This window comes from Arachis hypogaea, chromosome 6 (genome assembly GCF_003086295.3).
Source record: "Arachis hypogaea cultivar Tifrunner chromosome 6, arahy.Tifrunner.gnm2.J5K5, whole genome shotgun sequence".
Taxonomy (NCBI): domain Eukaryota; kingdom Viridiplantae; phylum Streptophyta; class Magnoliopsida; order Fabales; family Fabaceae; genus Arachis; species Arachis hypogaea.
Window position 1 is genome coordinate 42,637,308 of NC_092041.1, and position 24,787 is coordinate 42,662,094.

The 24,787-nt window shown below is 36.5% G+C and overlaps 1 protein-coding gene across 1 annotated transcript; it reads left to right on the top strand.

Moving 5' to 3' along the window:
• The first annotated feature begins 17,111 nt into the window (after positions 1-17,111).
• LOC112696567 (uncharacterized) lies at positions 17,112-23,498 on the top strand. Its single transcript, XM_025749379.3, has 17 exons — positions 17,112-17,777; positions 17,876-17,998; positions 18,544-18,589; positions 18,682-18,839; positions 18,954-19,071; positions 19,530-19,612; positions 20,483-20,542; positions 20,786-21,034; positions 21,136-21,232; positions 21,385-21,432; positions 21,531-21,611; positions 21,876-21,947; positions 22,050-22,112; positions 22,275-22,427; positions 22,507-22,564; positions 22,664-22,716; positions 22,949-23,498. Exons 2-17 carry the CDS (start codon positions 17,898-17,900, stop codon positions 23,024-23,026), a joined length of 1,518 nt encoding a protein of 505 aa, XP_025605164.1. The 5' UTR covers positions 17,112-17,777; positions 17,876-17,897; the 3' UTR covers positions 23,027-23,498.
• Positions 23,499-24,787: the final 1,289 nt, after the last annotated feature.

Below are 24,787 nucleotides of genomic sequence, written 5' to 3' on the forward strand. Positions count from 1 at the left end.
TTTTTCTGTATAAAAATTTTCGACTTCTTTGAGCAGTGGCGTTAACTAGGGGCTCTGCCTCAATCTATTTTGTGAAGTAATCTACCCCTACAATGAGGAACTTGACTTGTCCCGATCCTTGGGAAAAGGGTCCGAGGAGGTCGAGTCTCCACTTTGCAAATGGCCAAGGTGATGTTACTGGTGCACGAGGATGTCACACTTTTGCAATTCCGCACAACTAACCAACAAGTGCACTGGGTCGTCCAAGTAACACCTTACGTGAGTAAGGGTCGATCCCACGGAGATTGTTGGCTTGAAGCAAGCTATGGTTATCTTGTAACTCTTAGTCAGGATGTCAATAATTCTCAGGTTTAATTGTGAAAAGTAAAAGAACATGAAATGAATACTTGTTTTGCAGTAATGGAGAACATGTTGAGGTTTTGGAGATGCTCTATCTTCTGAATCTCTGCTTTCCTACTGTCTTCTTCATGCACGCAAGGCTCCTTCCATGGCAAGCTGTATGTAGGGTTTCACCGTTGTTAATGGCTACCTCCCATCCTCTCAGTCAAAATGTTCAACGCGCTTTGTCATAGCAAGGCTAATCATCTGTCGATTCTCAATCAGGTTGGAATAGAATCCAGTGATCCTTTTGCGTCTTTCACTAACGCCCAGCCTTCAGGAGTTTGAAGCTCATCACAGTCATTCAATCCTCGAATCCTACTCAGAATACCACAGACAAGGTTTAGACCTTCCGGATTCTTTTGAATGCCGCCATTAATTCTAGCTTATACCACGAAGATTCTGATTAAGGAATCTAAGAGATATCCACTCAGTCTAAGGTAGAACGGAGGTGGTTGTCAGGCACACGTTCATAGGTGAGAATGATGATGAGTGTCACGGATCATCACATTCATCAAGTTGAGGAACAAGTGATATCTTAGAATGGAAGCAAGCGTGATTGAATGAAAAATAGTAGTAATTGCATTAATTCATCAAGACACAGCAGAGCTCCTCACCCCCAACCATGGGGTTTAGAGACTCATGCCGTAGAAGGTACAGTATGAAACGTGTAAAAATTTCATGAGGTGAAGATACAATGTCAAAAGGTCCTATTAATAGTGAACTAGTAACCTATGATATACAGAAATGAGTAAATGACGTAAAAATCCACTTCCGGGGTCCACTTGGTGTGTGCTTGGGCTGAGCATTGAAGCTTTCATGTGTAGAGACTTTTCCTGGAGTTAAACGCCAACTTTTGTGCCAGTTTGGGCGTTTAACTCCAACTTTTGTGCCAGTTCCGGCGTTAAACGCCGGGAATTCTGAAGCTGATATGCAACGCCGATTTGGGCCATCAAATCTCGGGCACAGTATGGACTATTATATATTGCTGGAAAGCCCAGGATGTCTAATTTCAAATGCAATTGAGAGCGTGCCAATTGGGCTTTTGTAGCTCCAGAAAATCCACTTCGAGTGTAGGGAGGTCAGAATCCAACAGCATCTACAGTCCTTTTTCAGCCTCTGAATCGGATTTTTGCTCAGGTCCCTCAATTTCAGCCAGAAATTATCTGAAATCACAAAAAAACACACAAACTCATAGTAAAGCCCAGAAAATTGAATTTTAAATAAAAACTAATAAAAACATACTAAAAACTAACTAAAATGTACTAAAAACATACTAAAAACAGTGCCAAAAAGCGTATAAATTATCCGCTCATCACAACACCAAACTTAAATTGTTGCTTGTCCCCAAGCAACTGAAAATCAAATAGGATAAAAAGAAGAGAACATACTATAGACTCCAAAATATCAATGAAACTTAGCTCTAATTAGATGAGCGGGACTAGTAGCTTTTTGCCTCTGAACAGTTTTGGCATCTCACTTTATTCTTTGAAGTTTAGAATGATTGGCATCTATAGGAACTCAGAATTCAGATAGTGTTATTGATTCTCCTAGTTAAGTATGATGATTCTTGAACATAGCTACTTTATGAGTCTTGGCTGTGGCCCAAAGCACTCTGTCTTCCAGTATTACCATCGGATACATACATGCCACAGACACATAACTGGGTGAACCTTTTCGGATTGTGTCTCAACTTTGTTAGAGTCCCCAATTAGAGGTGTCCAGGGTTCTTAAGCACACTCTCTTTTTTTTTTGCCTTGGATCACTTTTTATAAATTTTTTTTGAATTCACTGCTTTTTCTTGCTTCAAGAATCAATTTGATGATTTTTCAGATCCTCAATAACATTTCTCCTTTTCCATCATTCTTTCAAGAGCCAAAAAGTTTAACATTCTTTAATCAACAAATTCAAAAGACATATGCACTGTTAAAGCATTCATTCAGGAAATAAATAGTATTGTCACCACATTAAACTAATTCGACTAGTTTCAGAGATGAATTCGAAATCCTGCACTTCTTGTTCTTTTGTGATTAAAGCATTTTTCATTTAAGAGAGGTGATGGATTCATAGGACATTCATAGCTTTAAGACATGAACCATAAATTTTATTAATCATAAATTAAGAACAAGACTCAAAAATAAATATAAGATAAGACTAATAGTAATAGTAAACAAAAATTTAAATGACTCTAAAATAGGCTTCTAATGATAGAGGTTATCACATAGTTAGGACTCAACAACCTTGATTTTGAGAAGTGGATGCTCCCTCAACTTGTGGGGTATTTAACCCTTCAAGGGAGAGCTTCTGGCACTTCAGCTCCTGTAGTTCACGCCTCTGCTTCTCTTGTTCCTTCAGCAATTTGCAGAGCATGCAGTTTTGATTCTGCTGTTCTTCCTTAATTTGTTCCATAGTTTCTTGCAGCTTGGCAACAAATGCTTCTAGGCTGGCCCAGTAGTCAATCTCAGGAAGTTCAGGGAGGAATTCATGCGCCCTCCTTTTGATAGAGTTATCTTGCATTTGTCCTTCCATTGACTTCTTGGTGATTGGGTGTTCAATTGGGATGAATTCATCTACTCCCATCCTCACCCCAGCATCTTTACATAGTAAAGAGATTAAGCTTGGGTAAGCCAGTTTGGCTTCAGTGGAGTTCTTGTTTGCAATTGTGTAAATCTCACAAGCAATCAGATGATGAATCTCCACTTCTTTTCCCAGCATAATGCAATGAATAATCACTACTCTCTTGACCGTGACCTCAGAACGGTTGCTAGTGGGCAATATAGAATGCCCAATGAAGTCTAACCAACCTCTTGTAATTGGTTTGAGATCTCCCCTCTTGAGTTGGTTTGGGACACCTTTTGAATTGGTTGTCCACTTAGTTCCAGGGAGGCATATGTCCTCTAGAACTTGATCCAACCCCTTGTCTACTCTCACCATTCTCCTATTAAAGGATTCAGGATCATCTTGTAGTTGAGGCAATTTGAAGACCTCTCTTATTTTGTCCAGATGGAAGTAAATAATTCTTCCTCTGGCCATGGTTCTGTAGGTATGAAAAGCAGTTCCAGTCATTCTCTACTTATCTGTCAGCCACAGATTTGAGTAGAATTCCTGAACCATATTTCTTCCAACCTTTATCTCAGGGTTGGTTAGAACTTCCCATCCTCTGTGTCGAATTTGCTCTTGGATTTCCGGATATTCATCTTTTTTCAAATCGAATCTGACTTCCGGGATCACTGACCTCAGACCCATTATTTTGTGGTAATGGTCTGCATGTTCTTTGGTTAAGAACTTCTCTTGATTCCAAAGATTCTTTGGATTATTCTCTTTCTTGCCTTTGGGATTGGTTTGTTTTCCCTTAGGAGCCATGATCTTAATAAACCTTGGCTTAGTGATCACGGAAAAGCACACCAAACTTAGAGGTTTGCTTGCCCTCAAGCAAAAGAAAGGAAAGAGGAGAGAGAGGAGGAGAGCAAATTCGAATGATGGGGAGAGGGGATGGCCGAGCGTGTATTTATAAGGGAGGGGGAGAGATTTCGAAAATTTTGAAGAAGATTTGAGAAGATATGGAAAGAAATTGAGAAGATATTTGAGTTTTTGAAGAAGATTTGGAAAGGATTTGAATAAGATTTGAAGATGATTTAGAAAATTGGTTAATTTTTGAAATTTGAAGGTGAATGATGGAAGTTTGTAATGTGTTTATGTAGAAAATTATGGATCAAAACAAGAAAGTTTGAAAAAATTTGAAGTGGAAAACAAAATCTCTGTCCTCTACCTTTCTGGCGTTAAACGCCCAGAATGGTATCCATTCTGGCGTTTAACGCCCAAATGTTGGCCATTATGGGCATTTAACGCCCAGCCAGGGCGCCAGAAACCCTTTTATCACTGGGCGTTTTGCTGAACGCCCAGGATGCTGCAATTCTGGCATTAAACGCCCAGAATGGTACCCATTCTGGCGTTTAACGCCCAGAATGGTATCCATTCTGGTGTTTAACGCCCATAGTATCCTTTACTGGCATTTTCTTGCCAGCAAACTCCTTTTCTCTGCTTTTTGCACTGAATCCTTCTATAACTCTGTGAATTCCTTCAATTTTGATGATCAACCTTGAAGAATGTATGTCAGTATTCTATTAATTAAAATAAATAACCTGTTAATAGCTGGGTTGCCTCCCAACAAGCGCTTCTTTATTGTCTTTAGCTGGACCTTTACTGAGCTTCATTCAAGCCTCAGTTTTGAGCAATCTTGCTCAAAATTGCTTTCAAGATAATGTTTGATCCTCTGTCCATTAACAATGAACTTTTTATCAGAATCAATATCTTGAAGCTCAACATATCCATATGGTGACACTCTTGTAATCACATACGGACCCCTCCACCGGGATTTAAGTTTTCCTGGGAATAGTTTGAGCCTAGAGTTGAAGAGCAGAACTTTTTGTCCTGACTCAAAGACTCTGGATGACAACTTCTTGTCATGCCATTTCTTTGTCTTTTCCTTATAAATTTTTGCATTTTCAAAGGCACTGAGTCTGAACTCCTCTAGCTTATTTAGCTGGAGCAATCTTTTTTCACCAGCTAACTTAGCATCCATGTTTAGGAATCTGGTTGCCCAGTAGGCTTTATGTTCCAGTTCCACGGGCAGATGACCGGCCTTCCCATACACAAGTTAGTATGGAGAGGTTCCTATAGGAGTCTTGAATGCTGTTCTGTATGCCCACAGAGCATCATCCAAGCTCTTTGCCCAATCCTTTCTACGGGCAATTACAGTCCGTTCCAGGATTCTTTTTAGCTCTCTATTAGAGACTTCAGCTTGCCCATTTGTCTGTGGATGATACGGAGTTGCTACTTTGTGGCTAATTCCATATCAGACCATAGCAGAGTACAGCTGTTTATTACAGAAATGAGTGCCCCCATCACTGATTAGTACTCTGGGAACACGAAACCTGCTGAAGATGTGTTTCTGGAGGAATTTCAGCACGGTCTTAGTATCATTATTGGGAGTGGCAATTGCTTCCACCCATTTAGATACATAGTCTACTGCTACCAGAATATAAGTATTTGAGTATGATGGTGGGAAGGGACCCATGAAGTCAATACCCCATACATCAAACAACTCGATCTCTAAGATCCCTTGTTGAGGCATAGCGTATCCATGAGGCAAGTTACCAGCTCTTTGGCAACTGTCACAGTTACGTACAAACTCTCGGGCATCCCTATAGAGAGTAGGCCAGTAGAAGCCACATTGGAGGACCTTAGTGGCTGTTCACTCACTTCCGAAATATCCCCCATACTGTGATCCATGGCAATGCCATAGGATCTTTTGTGCTTCTTTTCTAGGTACACATCTGCGGATCATTCCGTCTGCACATCTCTTAAAGAGATATGGCTCATCCCATAGGTAGTACTTGGCATCAGAAATTAATTTTTTTCTTTGCACCCTGCTATACTCCTGGAGTATGAACCTCACAGCTTTATAATTTGCAATGTCTGCAAACCATGGAGTTTCCTGAATGGCAAAGAGTTGCTCATCTGGAAAGGTCTCAGAGATCTCAGTAGAAGGGAGGGATGCCCCAGCTACTGGTTCTATTCGGGAAAGATGATCAGCTACCTGGTTTTCTGTCCCTTTTCTGTCTCTTATTTTTATATCAAACTCTTGCAGAAGCAACACCCACCTTACGAGCCTGGGTTTTGAATCCTGCTTTGTGAGTAAGTATTTAAGAGCAGCATGGTCAGTGTACACAATCACTTTTGACCCTACTAAGTAGGACCTAAACTTGTCAACGGCATAAACCACTGCAAGTAACTCTTTTTCTGTGGTTGTGTAATTCTTCTGTGCATCATTTAGAACACGGCTAGCATAATAAATGATGTGTAGAAGCTTGTTGTGCCTCTGTCCCAACACTGCACCAATGGCATGGTCACTGGCATCACACATTAGTTCAAATGGTAATGTCTAATCTGGTACAGAGATGACTGGTGCTGTGACCAGCTTGGCTTTTAGGGTCTCAAACGCCTGCACACATTCTGTGTCAAACACAAATGGCGTGTTAGCAGCTAACAGGTTGCTTAGGGGTTTTGCAATTTTTGAAAAGTCCTTTATGAACCTTCTGTAAAATCCTGCATGCCCTAGAAAGCTTCTGATTGCCTTAACATTGGTAGGTGGTGGTAATTTTTCAATTACTTTTATTTTTGCTTGATCCACCTCTATTCCCTTGCCTGAAATTTTGTGCCCAAGGACAATTCCTTCAGTCACCATAAAATGACATTTCTCCCAGTTTAAGACCAGGTTAGTCTCTTGGCACCTTTTCAGGACAAGTGCTAGATGATTAAGGCAGGAGCCGAATGAGTCTCCATATACTGAGAAGTCATCCATGAAGACTTCCAGGAACTTTTCTACCATATCAGAGAAGATGGATAGCTTGCATCTCTGAAAAGTAGCAGGTGCATTACACAGACCAAAAGGCATTCTTCTGTAGGCAAACACGCCAGAGGGACAGGTGAACGCTGTTTTCTCTTGGTCTTGAGGATCTACTGCAATTTGGTTGTAACCTGAATAGCTGTCCAAAAAGCAGTAGTATTCATGACCTACTAGTCTCTCTAACATCTGGTCTATGAATGGTAAAGGAAAATGATCCTTTCTGGTGGCTGTATTGAGCCTTCTATAGTCAATACACATACGCCACCCTGTAACTGTTCTTATGGGAACCAGTTCATTTTTTTCATTATGAACCACTGTCATGCCTCCCTTCTTGGGGACAACTTGGACATGGCTCACCTAGGGGCTATCAGAAATAGGATAAATAATTCCAGCCTCTGGTAACTTAGTGACCTCTTTCTGCACCACCTCCTTCATGGCTGGATTTAGCCGCCTCTGTGGTTGAACCACTGGCTTGGCATTATCTTCCAATAGGATCTTGTGCATGCATCTTGCTGAGCTAATGCCCTTAAGATCACTTATGGACCACCCAAGAGCTGTCTTATGTGTCCTTATCACTTGAATTAGTGCTTCCTCTTCCTGTGAGTTTAAAGCAGAGCTTATGATCACTGGAAAAGTGTCACCTTCTCCCAGAAATGCATACTTCAGGGATAGTGGTAGTGGCTTGAGCTCGGGTCTAGGAGGTTTATCCTCTTCTTGAGGAATTTTCATAGATTCTTTTATTTCCTCTGGTTCCTCCAGGTTAGGCTGAACATCTTTAAAGATATCCTCAAGCTCAGATTCGAGACTCTCAGTCATATTTAGGGGTGGCAAGCGGGGAAGCCCGCCCCGCCCCGCCCCGTCCCGCCAGAAGCCCGTCCTTTGGCGGGCTGACCCGCCTCGCCCCGCCTAATTAGGCGGTCCTAGAATCCTAGCCCGCCTCGCCTAACTGTGGGCTGGCGGGCTGGCGGGCTAAACCCGCCAAAGCTCCTCTTTTTTTTTTTTACTATTAACTACTAAGTAATATATATAATTTTACAACCATATTAATAAATTTATAATTTCTAATGGTATAAAAAATTATATTTTTTATATTCACAAACATTAAAGTCTTTGTAATTATAAATATCTAATAAATATAATTATAAACCAAATTTTCATTCAAAATATAAGTATAAATATTCTATTCAAAGCAAAATAAACATAATCCAAAACATAATTATAAATATTGTCTCCAAAATAACAAACATAATTCAAAACACTCAATTTTTATCTTCATACTCTTGTAAGTTAGGTTGGGGGAAGTTAGGTTTTAGAAAAAAATTACAAAAATACCCCCTCACTAAAAAAACCTTAGCCCGGCGGGGAAGCCCGCCCCGCCCCGCCAAAGCCCGCCAAAACCCGCGGTTTAAGCGGTGCGGGTTAGGCGGGCTTTTGCTATTTGGCGGTCCCGATTTTTCAGCCCAGCCCGCCTTTTTTGGCGGGTTACGCGGGCTGGCCCGGCGGGTTTAGGCCCATTTGCCACTCCTAGTCATATTGATCTCTTCCACTAAAGAGTCAATAATATCAGCGCTCATGCAGTCATTTGATGTGTCTGGATGCTGCATAGCTTTGACAGCATTCAACTTGAACTCATCCTCATTGACTCTCAGGGTCACTTCCCCTTTTTGTAAATCAATGAGAGTTCGTCTAGTTGCTAGGAAGGGTCTTCCTAGGATGAGAGTTGCACTCCTGTGCTCCTCCATTTCCAGCACTACAAAGTCAGTTGGAAAGGCAAATGGCCCAACCTTGACAATCATGTCCTCAATTATGCCTGATGGATATTTAATAGAGCCATCAGCAAGTTGGAGACATATCCGGGTTGGTTTGACTTCTTCAGTCAACCCAAGCTTTCTGATAGTGGATGCAGGTATTAGGTTGATACTTGCTCCAAGGTCACATAGGGCTGTCTTGGTATAAGTACCTTCTAATGTGCATGGTATCATAAAGCTTCCTGGATCTTGAAGCTTCTCTGGTAAGCTTTTTAGAATGACTGCACTACATTCTTCAGTGAGAAATACTTTTTCAGTTTCTCTCCAATCCTTCTTATGACTTAAGATCTCTTTCATGAACTTAGCATAAGAAGGTATTTACTCAAGTGCCTCTGCAAATGGAATCTTTATTTCAAGAGTCTTTAGATAGTTTGCAAAGCGGGCAAATTGTTTATCCTGTTCCGCTTGGTGGAGTTTCTGAGGATAAGGCATCTTGGCTTTATATTCTTCAACCTTAGTTGCTGCAGGTTTATTCCCTAAAGAGGTGGTTAGAGAAGCCTTCTTAGAGGGGTTACTATCAGCACTCTCAGGTGTCTGATTCCTCATTGGCGTTTGAATGCCAGGACTGGGTGCAGGATGGGCATTTAACGCCAGCTTTCCACCTTTTTCTGGCGTTTGAACGCCAGAACTGGGCAAGGAATGGGCGTTTAACGCCAACTTTTCCCCCCTTTCTGGCGTTTGAACGCCAGGAGTATTCATCTCTGGGCTCTTACTGTCCTCAGAGGGATTTTGGGCAGTGGTTTGGTTATCCTCTGTCAGTTATTCCTTTCTTGGCTTTTTGCCACTTTGAGTAGTGTTATTCAATGTCTTCCCACTCCTTAGTTGAACTGCTTGGCATTCTTCTGTTATCTATTTAGATAACTGCTGTTTTGTCTGATTCAACTGTGATTCTATATTCTTGTTAGCAACTTTAGTTTTTTGGAGCATCTCTTTAAATTCTGCTAACTATTTTGTCATCAGTAGTAATTGCTGATTAAGCTCAACAATCTGTTCTTGAGGATTAGGATCAGCAGCTACTGCTATAGCTTCTTCTTTTGTAAAGGACTCATTGCTTGAGTATAGATGTTGATTTCTAGCAACCGTATCTATGAGCTCTTGAGCCTCTTCAATCGTCTTCCTTATGTGTATAGATCCACCAGCTGAGTGGTCTAGAGACATCTGAGCTTTTTCTGTAAGCCCATAGTAGAAGATGTCTAGCTGTACCCACTCTGAGAAGGGCATTTCCTTAGCATACCTCTGTACCTCTCCCAGGCATTATAAAGGGATTCATGATCCTCTTGTTTAAAGCCTTGGATGTCCAGCCTTAGCTGTGTCATCCTTTTTGGAGGGTAAAATTGATTCAGGAATTTGTCTGATAACTGTCTCTATGTTTTTATACTTGCTGTGCGTTGGTTATTCAGCCACCTCTTAGCTTGATCTTTTACAGCAAATGGAAACAGTAATAATCTGTAGACATCCTGATCCACCTCTTTATCATGTACTATGTCAGCAATTTGTAAGTACTGTGCTAGAAACTCAGTAGGTTCTTCCTGTGGAAGACCGGAATACTGGCAATTTTGCTGCACCATGATAATGAGTTGAGGATTTAGCTCAAAGCTACTTGCTTTAATGGGAGGTATACAGATGCTACTCCCATATGCAGCTGTAATTGGGTTAGCATATGACCCCAGAGTCCTTCTGGACTGCTCAATTCCACTTAGGTCCATGATGGAGAAAGAGAAATGATATGGATTGCAAGTAAATTATATATTTTTTTATTTAATTAAAAGTGACCGAACATAATAAAATAAAATAAATGGAAAAGAAAATAAAATAAAATTTCGAAAACTAAAAGAAAATAAAATCAAAGCAAATTGAAAACTAAATTAATTAATTAATTAAAAAATTTTGGAATTAGCAATTAAAAAGATATGATTGAAAATTATTTTGAAAAAGATATGATTGAGAAGATACGATTGCAATAAAAAAAAGATATGATTGAAGAAATCAAAAAGATATGATTTTTGAAAAAGATTTGAAAAGATCAATTGAAATTAGAATTTTTGACTTAACTAAAAAAAGATATGATTTTGAAAATCTTTGACTAAATTAATGCAAAATTTCAAAAATTATGAGTAAAATAAGGGAAAGATTTTTTTTATTTTTTTAAAATTTAATTAAGGAAGAGAAAAACGACAAATTAACACTAAACTTAGAAATTTTAGATCAAACCAAAGAGAACAAACAAGAAAACTTTGAATGTCAAGATGAACACCAAGAACACTTTGAAGATCAAGATGAACACCAAGAACAAATTTTTTTTTTTGAAAAATTTTTAAGTGAATAAAAGCACAAAAGACACCAAACTTAAAATTTTTAGAAAATCAAACATAAATTTTCGAAAACTTAAAGGAAAACACAAGGAAGACACCATACTTAAAATATGAAACTAAACTCAAATAAAAGACTCTAAACCAACAAAAATAAAATATTCCTAATCTAAGCAACAAGATAAACCGTTAGTTGTCCAAACTCGAACAATCCCCGGCAACGGCGCCAAAAACTTGGTGCACGAAATTGCAATCACACTTTTGCAATTCCGCACAACTAACCAGCAAGTGCACTGGGTCGTCCAAGTAATACCTTACGTAAGTAAAGGTCGATCCCACGGAGATTGTCGGCTTGAAGCACGCTATGGTTATCTTGTAACTCTTAGTCAGGATGTTAATAATTCTCAGGTTTAATTGTAAAAAGTAAAAGAACATGAAATGAATACTTGTTTTGCAGTAATGGAGAACAGGTTGAGGTTTTGGAGATGCTCTATCTTCTGAATCTCTGCTTTCCTACTGTCTTCTTCTTCATGCACGCAAGGCTCCTTCCATGGCAAGCTGTATGTAGGGTTTCACCGTTGTCAATGGCTACCTCCCATCCTCTCAGTGAAAATGTTCAACGCGCTCTGTCACAGCACGGCTAATCATCTGTCGGTTCTCAATCAGGTTGGAATAGAATCTAGTGATCCTTTTGCGTCTGTCACTAACGCCCAGCCTTCAGAAGTTTGAAGCTCGTCACAGTCATTCAATCATCAAATCCTACTCAGAATACCGCAGACAAGGTTTAGACCTTCCGAATTCTTTTGAATGCCGCCATCAATTCTAGCTTATACCACGAAGATTCTGATTAAGGAATCTAAGAGATATCCACTCAGTCTAAGGTAGAATGGAGGTGGTTGTCAGGCACACGTTCATAAGTGAGAATGATGATGAGTGTCACGGATCATCACATTCATCAAGTTGAGGAACAAGTGATATCTTAGAATGGAAGCAAGCGTGATTGAATGAAAAACAGTAGTAATTGCATTAATCCATCAAGACACAGCAGAGCTCCTCACCCCAACCATGAAGTTTAGAGACTCATGCCGTAGAAGGTACAGTATGAAATGTTTAAAAATGTCATGAGGTGAAGATACAATGTCAAAAGGTCCTATTAATAGTGAACTAGTAACCTATGATATACAGAAATGAGTAAATGACGTAAAAATCCACTTCCGGGGTCCACTAGTGTGTGCTTGGGCTGAGCATTGAAGCTTTCATGTGTAGAGACTTTTCCTGGAGTTAAACGCCAACTTTTGTGCCAGTTTGGGCGTTTAACTCCAACTTTTGTGCCAATTCCGGCGTTAAATGCCGAGAATTCTGAAGCTGATTTGCAACGCCGGTTTGGGCCATCAAATCTCAGGCAAAGTATGGACTATTATACATTGCTGGAAAGCCCAGGATGTCTACTTACCAACGCAATTGAGAGCGCGCCAATTGGGCTTTTGTATCTCCAGAAAATCTACTTCGAGTGCAGGGAGGTTAGATTCCAACAGCATCTGCAGTCCTTTTTCAGCCTCTGAATCAGATTTTTGCTCAGGTCCCTCAATTTCAGCCAGAAATTACCTGAAATCACAGAAAAACACACAAACTCATAGTAAAGCCCAGAAAAGTGAATTTTAAATAAAAACTAATAAAAACATACTAAAAACTAACTAAAATGTACTAAAAATATACTAAAAACAGTGCCAAAAAGCGTATAAATTATCCGCTCATCAGTTACGCTGATGAGCTCCTCTGGTGGGGTGATGTGGAAATTAGCATGCTTTTGGCATGGTGGGCATGCCTTAACAAACTCGATTTCTTCTTTTTGTAGTGTCGGCCAAAAGAATCCTGCTCGGAGTACCTTTTTGGAAAGAGTTCGTGCCCCCAGGTGGTTGCCGCACATCCCGCTGTGTACTTCTTCTAGGACTTCCCTTGTATTAGAAGTCAGTACACATTTTAGGAGGGGTGTTGAGATTCCTCTCCTATATAAGATGTTGCCTATTATGGTGTAGTATTGTGCCTCTCGTATTAGTCTCTTTGCCATCTTCTTATCCGTAGGGAGTGTTTCTGACTTGAGGTAATTTATTATGGGGGTCATCCATCCTTGATCCCGACCTAGCTAGGATCTTTTCTTCCTCTGAAATTGATGGGCTCTGCAGTATTTCCTAATTGAGGCTTCTATTGTTTTCCCCTGGTTTGGTGCTGGCTACTTTTGTGAGTGCATCAGCTCGAGCATTCTGTTCTCGGGGTATGTGGTAGACCTCACATTCCTCAAGTTGTTCGAGCTATTCTTTGGTTTTGTCCAAGTATTTTTTCATGATAGGGTTCTTAGCTTGATAGCTCCCTGCTATTTGTGAGGTGACTACTTGCGAATCGCTGGAGATGATAAGCTTTTGAACTCCAACCTCCTTAGCCAGCCTCAAAATAGCTAGCAATGCCTCGTATTCAGCCTAATTATTTGAAACAGAGAATTCAAACTTTAAGGAGAGTTCGATTTGGGTTCCTGATCGCTTTCTATTATTACACATGCTCCACTCCCAGTTTTGTTTGAAGAGTCGTCTACGTAGAGATTTCATTTCGTAGGGGTTCCTGGGGTGTTAGTGTATTTGGCAATAAAGTCAGCCAGATACTATAATTTGATGATCGTCCGAGCTTCATATTGGAGATCAAACTCAGATAACTCAACTGCCCACTGTAGGATTTTTCCTGCTAAGTCTATTTTCTGTAGAATGCCTTTTATGGGCTGGTTCGTCCGAACTCTAATGGTGTGAGCTTGGAAATATGGGTGAAGTCTACGGAAAATAAGTATGTGAGCATAGGAAAATTTTTCTATCTTTTGGTAGTTCAGTTTGGCTCCCTGCAGAGCTTTGCTAATAAAGTAGATGGGTTGTTGCCTACCTTCATCTTCCCTAACTAATGTTGAAGCTATTGCCCAATTTTCTACTGCGAGGTATAATACAAGTGGTTCTCTCTCTCGTGGTCGAGTAAGAATAGGTGGTTGTCCCAAAAATCATTTGAAATCCTGGAAAGCCTGCTGATGAGTATGTTTTAGTATGTTTTTAGTATGTTTTAGCTAGTTTTTATTATATTTTTATTAGTTTTTATTTAAAATTCACTTTTCTAGACTTTACTATGAGTTTGTGTATTTTTCTGTGATTTCAGGTATTTTCTGGCTGAAATTGAGGGACCTGAGCAAAAATCTGATTCAGAGGCTGAAAAGGACTGCACATGCTGTTAGATTCTGACCTCCCTGCACTCGAAGAGGATTTTCTGGAGCTACATAAGCCCAATTGGCGCGCTCTTAATTGCGTAGACATCTAGGGCTTTCCAGCAATATATAATAGTCCATACTTTGCCCGAGATTTGATGGCCCAAACCGGCGTTCCAAATCAGCTAAAGAATTCCCGGCATTAAACGCCGGAACTGGCACAAAAGTAGGAGTTAAACGCCCAAACTGGCACAAAAGCTGGCGTTTAACTCCAAGAAAAGTCTCTACACATGAAAGCTTCAATGCTCAGCCCAAGCACACACCAAGTGGGCCTGAAAGTGGATTTTTACGTCATTTACTCATTTTTGTAAACCCTAAGCTACTAGTTCTCTATAAATAGGACTTTTGCTATTGTATTTTCATCTTTTGATCAGTCCTATGCTATCTTAGATCAGATCTTGGTTCTTCTGGTTCCCTCTCTGGGGCCGAAGCCAATGATCACCATTATCACTTATGTATTTTCAACGGTGGAGTTTCTACACACCATAGATTAAGGTGTGGAACTCTGCTGTACCTCGAGTATTAATGCAATTACTATTGTTCTTCTATTCAATTCAGCTTATTCTTGTTCTAAGATATCACTTGTTCCTCAACTTGATGAATGTGATGATCCGTGACACTCATCATCATTCTCACCTATGAACGTGTGCCTGACAACCACCTCCGTTCTACCTTAGATTGAGTAGATATCTCTTGGATTCCTTAATCAGAATCTTCGTGGTATAAGCTAGAATCCATTAGCGGCCATTCTTTAGAATCCGGAAGGTCTAAACCTTGTCTGTGGTATTCTGAGTAGGATTCAGGGATTGAATGACTGTGACGAGTTTCAAACTCGCGATTGTGGGGCGTTAGTGACAGATGCAAAAGAATCACTGGATTCTGGCCGAACCTTGTTGTGATTTTTTTTATCTTCTCCTTTTTATTTCACCTTCTTATAATTTTTTTTATTTTCACCCTCTTAAAAATAAAAATAAGAAAAAAATTAAACAAAAAAAAAATGCTAATATATAACACCAAAAAAAAGAGAAAAAAAATGCAATAATAACAACAGTAATAAAATAAACGATGACAACAAGAAAACGTAGAAAAAAGAATAAAAAACCAAAAGAAAAGAAAGGGTAATTCCCACCACCAAATCAAATAGAAAATAATATTACACCAAAGTCCTAAAACGAAAAAACTTACATACATGTCCTAAAGTAAATCTATGTAAATCAAAATAATTAGACTCGATTTACACATTTTTAATGTAAATCGAATAAATTAGATTCAATTTATTATATACGTTATATCAATAATAAATCAAATCTAATTATTTATTTATTTATTTATTTTATATTAACTTTAAAATATAAATATTAATAAAAAATATCCCATTTTAATTCAAATAAAATATAAAAAAATCAAAACGAATAAGAATAAAAATTTAATTTTTGTGTTTTAGTTCAAATTTCAGAAAATCTACATTTTATAAACTTATGAATTTAAAACGAAATAATAAACGATTTCTAAAAATTCATTAAAAATCATCCTTTGACTCATTAGCATCTAAAAAATTATTACTTTAATATTGAAAAATTAATATAAAATATAACCCTCCAAGATAGTATAGAAATTAAAACTTGAATTTTTTTTAAAGTAAAAATTAACAGATAGTTATACATTATGAAATGACCCACTATATTTATACAATATATAATTTAAAAAATAATTAAATTACTATATCAATTTATCATTTAATTTGTGAAATTAAGTATAGAACTTATTGCTTTGATGACGTTACTTCTAATTCAAACTTGACTTTCTGAGAGCATAATGTCATCAAAGCATAAGTTTTATACTTAATTTAACAAATTAAATAATAATTTAATTGATATAGCATTTTAATTATTTCTCAAATTACATATTGTATAAATATAATTGAATGTATAACTATTTTGTTATTTTTGACTTTGAAAAATTCAAGTTTTAACTCCTATGCCACTTTGGAGGGCTATACTTTACATTAGTTTTTTTAATTTCAAAAATTCTGATAATAATTTTTTAGATACTAATGAGTTAAATGATGATTTTTAATGAATTTTTAGAAATTATTTATTGTTCTCTTCTAAATTCATAATTTTATAAAAATGTAGATTTTCTGAAATTTGAACTAAAACACAAAGTTAAATTTCTATTCTTATTTGTTTTGATTTTTTTGATATTTTATTTGAATCCAAATGAAAAGTATTTCTTCTTTGATATTTATCAATAATCCGTACAAGTAGTAAATCGAATCCAATTAAATCGATTTATATTGAAAATGTGTAAATCGAATTTAATTGTTTTAATTTACATAGATTTACTTTAGGACATGCATGTAAACTTTTTGGTTTTAGGATATTGATGTAACATTATTTTTTATTTGATTTGTTTGTGTGAATTATCCAAAAAGAAGTGTATAATTTAGGTTTATTTTGTGTGAGTAATTTTTATTGAATTTAGACTAATTTAATTGGATTTAATTGACAAAAATACTTGGATACACACTGAAATTGCTTTCAAAAATTAACTTTGATAAATTATTTTCAAAAAATAAAAAGTTTACTATATCAGGTCTTAAAGTTAATATACCATCAGGAGTGAAAATTGACTGTAGTAATTTACCTAGCAACATATATGCCACTCTATACCTATAATCTATATCGTCATTTGGTAACAATTAAATATTCAACTTTCTAATTAATTATACACATATTATATATTTTTAAATTAAATTATTATAAATTATATTACTACATTGAACTTTAAAAGAAAATGACACAATATCTATACTACTATCCCTATAATTACATGGTCATTTTGTAACTATTAATTAGTCAACTTTCTAGTTAATTACAAATTATATTAATACGCAAAATAAGAAACAAAAAAATGACTCAATGAATAAACATGTCAATGTGTTGAGAAGCTAATACAATATAGGATTTTCATTTTCAGTGTATAAATATATTACTGAATCCAACCATTAGGGAAAAGAAAGGAAATTGAATTTGAACAGAAAATATCCGGAATCTCTCTCCGTTATGATTATTGATTAGTGAAAGAGAATGAAAGTGAGAAGTGGAAATGATGACTTATGAGTTATGAGCAGTTTATATATGATTTGCTTCAAAGTTGGAATGTCTTGAAAAGGATATTCCCTAATTTCATATCATACGTGCTTTGCTCAAATTCCCAAAAACCGCACACACATGATAACATCACAATTCGCGCACAAAACAAAACGTTGGACCGTTCTTGTTATTTCAATTTTCGTTTTGTGGCTCACACAAACAACCTCCGCCATCCAAATTCCCATGTCCAATTCATAATTCCAAAAGGGAAATAAAAGAAGAGAAAAAAAAATCTCTCTTTCCCCATAAACCCCTTTTGATTCCAAATTCCAAAAGGGGATAATCATTCTTCACTTCTCAATTCTCAATCACAAGAACGAAGAACACTGCTTTTCATTGACACCTCAGCTTCCCCCGCAGGCTGATCTCGAACTTGCGGGAAAAAGAAAGAAAGGAAGAGAAGATCTCTTTTTGACGAAAACCCTGGTTTGCTTTTCACCAAACAGCTTCAACTTGTAATCTTTTTGGAGTCTCATTTGCTGTAATTTTTGTGTTCAATTGTTCTGTTTTCCATCTTTTCTCAGGTTTCTGTGTTTGCGGGTCACCATGGAGATCGACAGAGCAATCAGGGAGTGTAGCGATAGAAGGCTTCAAACCAAGTATAACAACGCCACCTATGTTATTCAGAGAGCTTTGGCTTTGTATTCGTAAGTATTTCTATGAATATGAGCTGGGATTTGCTGATTTATTGGGTGGTAGTTATCCTAGACTTAGAGAGCTTAATTTGAGTCTGGGATCGGATTTTATTTATAAGAAACTGGATTCGTTTTGTCCCTGTTTGGTTGGTTTGTGTAAATTGGAAGAGGAAAAGAATGTCATGTATTGTGGAATTGATACTTGTAGTTGTTTTAACTAGAAAGATGAATATACACTCAATGTGGATGGATGTTTGATTCATGTTGGATCTATTTTGTCGAAATTCTTGGGTAATATTGAATTTCCTTCGTCGGTTGTATTGTCCTTTTTGGAAATGATTGGCTGCCTGAAGATAGTCACCGGAATTTCCGTGTTAATGAAAATGTAACCAATGGCTGATGGTGTGCGGACAAGGTTTAGCTAGGTCTATGTTAGTCAAAGAGATTTATCAGTCATGCCTGTATTGAACTATAAAAGAAAATGATGATCTTAATTTCCAATCTCATCATTGTAATTTTACTGGTGTCTGCATGTATTAATGTGTTTCTTCATACAGCATTGAAGAGGTTGCTTTCAGTTTCAATGGTGGAAAGGATTCAACGGTAAGTTTTAACATGTGTATTTTAGTCCTTTTTTTTAATCATCCATCAGTATTCATGAGCTTGTTAATGTGACAATAAGCTTTGACATGCAGGTTTTGTTACATCTACTTAGGGCGGGCTATTTTTTGCATAAAGAGGGACAAAATAGTGCCAATGGGGATCTGAAAGATTTTCCAATTAGAACAATATATTTTGAGACTCCTAGTGCTTTCCCAGAAATTAACTCATTCACTTATGATACAGCTGCCACGTTAGTGAAGCTTTCTCTTCCGTATACTTTTGATTATTCTTTGAATTGTAATTGCAGTGTAGATAACATGGAAAAGAGATATTTTCTTCTTTCTGATAATTTGTTCTTGAGCAGCTATGGTTTGCAAATTGACACCATTTGCACAGATTTTAAATCTGGTTTGGAGGCTTTGCTAAAGGAGAAGCCAATTCGAGCAATTTTCCTTGGAGTTCGAATTGGAGACCCTACTGCGGTATTCCTATTGTTTCACCATGAGAGGGCCTTTTTCAATTGTCTTGTTTTTTTTCTCTCTGATTTATTGACTCCTAAACATGAAATATTCTATGTCATAAGATTTTACTCAGATGCTTTACACTTTTTAAAAGCAAAATCTAGAAGCAATTTACAAAAGAGAAAAATTTGCATATACAATCCTTAATCAAAAGCGATGTCTATACTTATCATAGATATACGTTATGAGGAAAAAATTAGTTACATAATCAATAAGTTTCAATGTTCTAAATGTAGCTTATTACATTACATGTCGTTAAAGCTTCAAAATGTTCCCAATGCAGTAGTCGAGTAACATTGTCAGTGATACCATTAATCCCAAAATGCATCTTTTATGCTTTAAACTAACATTTGATTAGCATGGTTTCTGAAAATAGGAATATTGAATATTCTATTTATATGTGCCCTCTAATCTTTCAGGTTGGCCAGGAACAATTCTCCCCTAGTTCACCTGGGTGGCCAGCTTTTATGAGAGTGAATCCCATTTTAGATTGGTCATACAGGTTTGATCCTTTGTTATAAAGTGTTTCTCTTTACTGCTTAGTTTCTTTCAATTTGGGATTAGTGAACACAATAATGATCTGAAAAACATGGTTCTCTTATAACCACATGTGTGATTGGTGCTAACTTATCATCTTATCCAATAATCCTTTCATTTAATCATAAAATTCACACTGAAAGTGTCTACCTTCACATACTTATTTTATTAGTGGTGGCTGAAATGCATTTGTTCCTGAAACAGTAGTACTGGAGATAGAAGTTAGATATGAAACTTTGTGGCTATTGGTTGTTTGGGCAGTAGTACCACTTATAATATAGGTGGACCACTTCTTAGGTCTTAGCTATTTCCAAACTTCTTTTTGAGCACTCATTTTCATCTACATATCTAAGCTTTTCCCTTTTGGATACAGCCATACAATATTTCTAGTCAATTCTTGCCTAGTATGTAATTTTTCATAAATCTTTAATGCTGTTGCTTAATCAATGTAGTTCATCCCACTTGGTGGAAGAAAACTTGCTTGTTGCCATAGTTTAATAGTTGTTTTATATAATTTTCCTTCTTTTCAGTATTCAGAACTTTTCAAAGGGTATTTATTTATTTATTTTTAAATCTCAGTTAGTTTTTTAATTTTAACTATGTTTTCCTGAATCCTGAAGATTTTTGACAACTGTCATCATTCATCTTCTAAAGTAGCTTGATACATCAGGGAAATGATTTGATTACCTTCCGTCAACTTTTGCGTTAACTATTGGCACTATCACTTGGAAATTTATATTGTTTGTTCTTTTCCTTTATTGTTTATGTAGATGCTCTTAGAATGTCATAATATTACTTTCATTATGATATTGACTTGCCTTGTATTTTTATGTAGAGATGTATGGGCCTTCCTTTTAACTTGCAAGGTGAACTATTGCAGCCTTTATGATCAAGGGTAATATTCAGTATATGTGCTGGACCTTCTTTGTTGGATTTGATATACCCGTGTGCCATAGTTTTTCCTTTTTGTTTAACCCGCATATTAGCAACATGGAGAATAATTAGATGGTTTCATAAATTTGCTCGATCTTTGACCTAAGGAAACTAAATAAACTAACTGGTCCACCATATTCACATTAAGTTGTTTATGTTCATTCATAGAAATTTGGTGTGACTATTACGTTTTTTGGTTGTGCAGTTATACTTCGATTGGGAGCATATATGACACTGTTCCCAATTCATTATTATCCATCAGTGATTCATCCGATAAATTTAAACCAGCATATTTGCTTGCTGATGGAAGATTAGAGAGGGCAGGGAGGGCTAAAAGGTTATCTTCTTCTAATTGTGGACAACGTCCTGTTGATAGCAATGGCTTGAGTAGCCTAGATTTGCATAAAAACAGTATGCTCACAGCTTCGGTCATTGCTGTGGGAGATGAGTTTCTGTAAGTACTATGCTTTGCAGTGCAATTCTTATTTTCTTATAATCCTTTTTCCAACTATTTTGATGATGTTCTCCATTTGTTTACTCTGTTCCATAGCTCAGGTTTGGCACTGTTGAGGATCAGTTGGGACCTAATTTGTGTAGAAAGCTGCATTCTGTTGGTTGGTCTGTGTTGCGACTTTCTGTTGTACACAGCAATGTGAGTTCGTTTCTATATCTGTGATACTTTTATGTATATTAAGTTGCATTCCATCAGAGCCCGAAGATGTTCCTATGAATCTTCGGATAATGAAGCACATGTATATTAATATTATACTTTGATGGGGTTTACGACATATCCTTTTGTACCAGATAGATTCGGTGGCTGAGGAAGTTGAACAAAAGAAATCAAGTGATATGGTATTAAACTACAGCACACAGAGTTACAAGTATTTGATTTCTTGATGATGAAATGGTAGCAATCTGATCTGGTTATTTATTGGGCCTACTTCTTGTAGGTTTTTATATATGGAGGTGTAGGTCCACTGCACTCTGATGTTACCATAGCAGGCATTGCAAAAGCTTTTGGTGTTCGTTTGGTACATTGCTTCTGTCCTTATTTGAGCATATGGTTTTCGGCTTGACGTTACTAAGATGTTTTCTTCATGTCATGTATCCACCCCACATATCGTATTGGTCCTTAACTAGTACGAATTCTTGAAAAATGAAGTTCCGCTTTTGTTAAAGTTTTGGCAAATATGATGGAAAAAGGCCTGTATGTGGGTATACAAGCATAGCTGCATCATAACTGCTTCGGGTTTATCATAGTAACTCCATATTGGTTGGTGATTTTCTTGACATAGGCTCCGGATGAAGAATTTGAAGAATATCTACGGCATATTATTGGTGATCAGTGTATTGGTGACCGGAACGAGGTAAAACTAAGTGGAAAAGCGATTCACTTCTATGTGATGAGTGATGACAGTTGTAGTATGAAATTTGCTCTGTATTGATTTATATTTTCTTTCCCCTTTCAGATGGCTCAATTGCCAGAGGGCATAACTGAACTACTGCATCATGACAAGTTGTCCGTTCCCTTGGTATGTAATGTCATTTGCCTGAAGTTCTATTTTAGACCTAGGGAAAACTGATAAATGCTTTTATTTGTATTTATTTGTTTTCACTTTTGACATTTATATAATGAAAAAAACTCGATGGAATACTAATTTAAAATGGCTTGAAATAATCTCCATTTCTTGCAGATCAAGTGCCAAAATGTAATAGTTCTTACTGCGACGAATGTTTCGGAGCTGGAAAAGGAATGGAACTGTTTGATTGAATTAACAGAATCGAATGATCTGCTAACATTACTGGAACCTTATGTATCAAAGCAAGTGATGACAAATCTTTCAGATGTATGTTTCTAATTTCATTTCATTAAGCTTGAAGTAGCAATGTCCCATGAATCTGATATTGCGATATCCAAAACTGCAGGTTGAAATCGCTCAACCTCTATCGAAGCTTTGTCTTGAATTTCCAGACCTTCATATAGGTATGACTTTTATGAAATGTTGAGATATTTGGCTTCATATGACTCATTATGCATTACTTCTTTCTATATCTAACCATGTTTTGCCTTTGCAACATGAAGGATGTTACCGTACAACCAGATATGGATCTCTTGTAGTAAGTCTCAAAGGAAAGGTACAAAGACACTTCCATGTTCTTTTCATCCACCAAAAAAGAGAATGAATTTTGAGTTGTATACTTTTCCCGTGTGAAAGAATTTTACGTAGACATCTAATCATGTATTGTTATATCATTAGAAGTATTTGGCTTAACGCCAATTTCATTACATCTTCAAAAGCATATATTAGAAACTTTGTAAGAAACAAATATAGTTGTTGAATATAGACCTTTCTAAATTTTGTTACAGGACCAAGAACGACTTGAATTGGCTATGAAATCATTAGAGAAGAAATTTCAACCTGGCACGTTCAAGGAGATGAACTAGGATGTGCAGTCTACATGCCAAAGTCCATTGCTATTGGATGAACAGAATAAAAGATTATTTTTGGGTTAGGATCATTACATTTTCATATTGTGAATCTACAACTATGTTCATCACTGGGATACATTAAAAGATGGAGTGGGAAGAAAATGAAGGTTGCTGCCGTCATGGTACAAGAAAGAACAATGGTGTGAAAAATAGGTGGTTGAGGCTTCAATGTAGTGCAGATAGATAATGGAAATCACAGTTTAACTCCTTGGACTACTAACTCATTATTATTGAATTATCAAAAAATCTATAGTACTAGTTTACAAATATAGACCGGCTTTTTTATTGGAAATCCACCAAAAACTTTGAATTTAGGAGTGGTAATGACGTTGACTTTGTTGTTATATCACTGACTCTGATTAATTTGCTGAGTACTTGGCAAGCAGCCAATTGATTTTCTTATATGAACCTCATGAGTATTGGGTAATCTTTGGATCCCCCCAACATAAATAAATAAATAGATTAATAAGAGGGGAAAAAATATAAGCTCTCTGCACTTGGTAGCTATCGACTATTTGAACCAATTATCAATTATTTGTTGTTTAATATCGACAACCAAAAATAGTGTGTAAAAATATGATTTCCAAATTAGATGATCCGTTATACACAAATAATTATCTTAATGTTCTCAACTAAGGAAAGAAACATTTGGGGGGGGGGGGGGGGGGGGGTTCAATTTTCTTGCTAGTGTGTATTATATATACTGTAACTCAAAATCCAACACCAAATATTACTAGTTTTCTTTTAATAAACTTTTCTCTTCTTTCGGTTTGACAAAAACAATTATTAATTTCAATAACAATAATAATAAGTCACAAAAAAAAAACAATAATAATAAAATTATCCACTCTGAAGCATTTTGATGCGCTTTAAGAAAGATCTTTATGGATATTTCAAACGAATATGTTTAATAAGTAAAATTAGAAGGAAAAAACTTAATTTATTCTTGAACATAATATTTAATTGTCTTAACTTTTTTATTACTTTGCTCTTAAGAAAATAACAGTTAAATTAGTTAAACAAAAATGAAATTTCGGTACGCCAATTCAATATAAGTATAATTGTAAGATAGTTATATAAATATAAAATAATATAAGACTAATTTATATAACATGAATTGGAATTTTTTTAAATAAATTATTTAATTCTTTTATTTATCGAAATAGATAATTTGGACACAATTTTACGATTTTAGGTCTTATTACTTATCTCGTTTGTAGTGTAAATAAACTGATTATGTATGTATCTCGTTTACATTATTTTAAACAAAGAAAATGGGTGCACACGTGACACGTGGGAGACAAAAAACTGCATATATCTCGTTTACAGTGTAAAGGAAATACATGCATAATCAATTCGTTTACACGGTAAACGACATATAATATGACAAATTAAAAGTAACTATAAAAGGATTTGCAAGTATTAGTATTCCTCACAAATATATCACTTCTTCTAATCCATTTCTCTTCTCTATTCTTTCAATAAGTTTAGTAAAAATGTCTAGTGGTGAATATATTTTTGTGCGTGTATATCCTAATCATCACACGAGAAACAGTAATGATGGAGTTATATTTGAGTGTGATAGTCCTATCTTTTTGCGCATTTATTGATTAAGTACTCTGTTTGAGTTGAAGAGCCTAATATTAACGAGTATGGGTGCTAATGGGACATGAAGTTGTAAGAGTTATGTTGGCTATAGGTTTATAGAACTGACGA

Coding starts and splice junctions, on each gene's coding strand:
- LOC112696567 (XM_025749379.3), top strand. CDS start 17,898: ATGGAGATCGACAGAGCAATCAGGGAGTGTAGCGATAGAAGGCTTCAA. Junction 22,113..22,274: donor ACAAGTTGTCCGTTCCCTTG/GTATGTAATGTC, acceptor CATTTCTTGCAG/ATCAAGTGCCAAAATGTAAT. Junction 22,428..22,506: donor TGATGACAAATCTTTCAGAT/GTATGTTTCTAA, acceptor CCAAAACTGCAG/GTTGAAATCGCTCAACCTCT.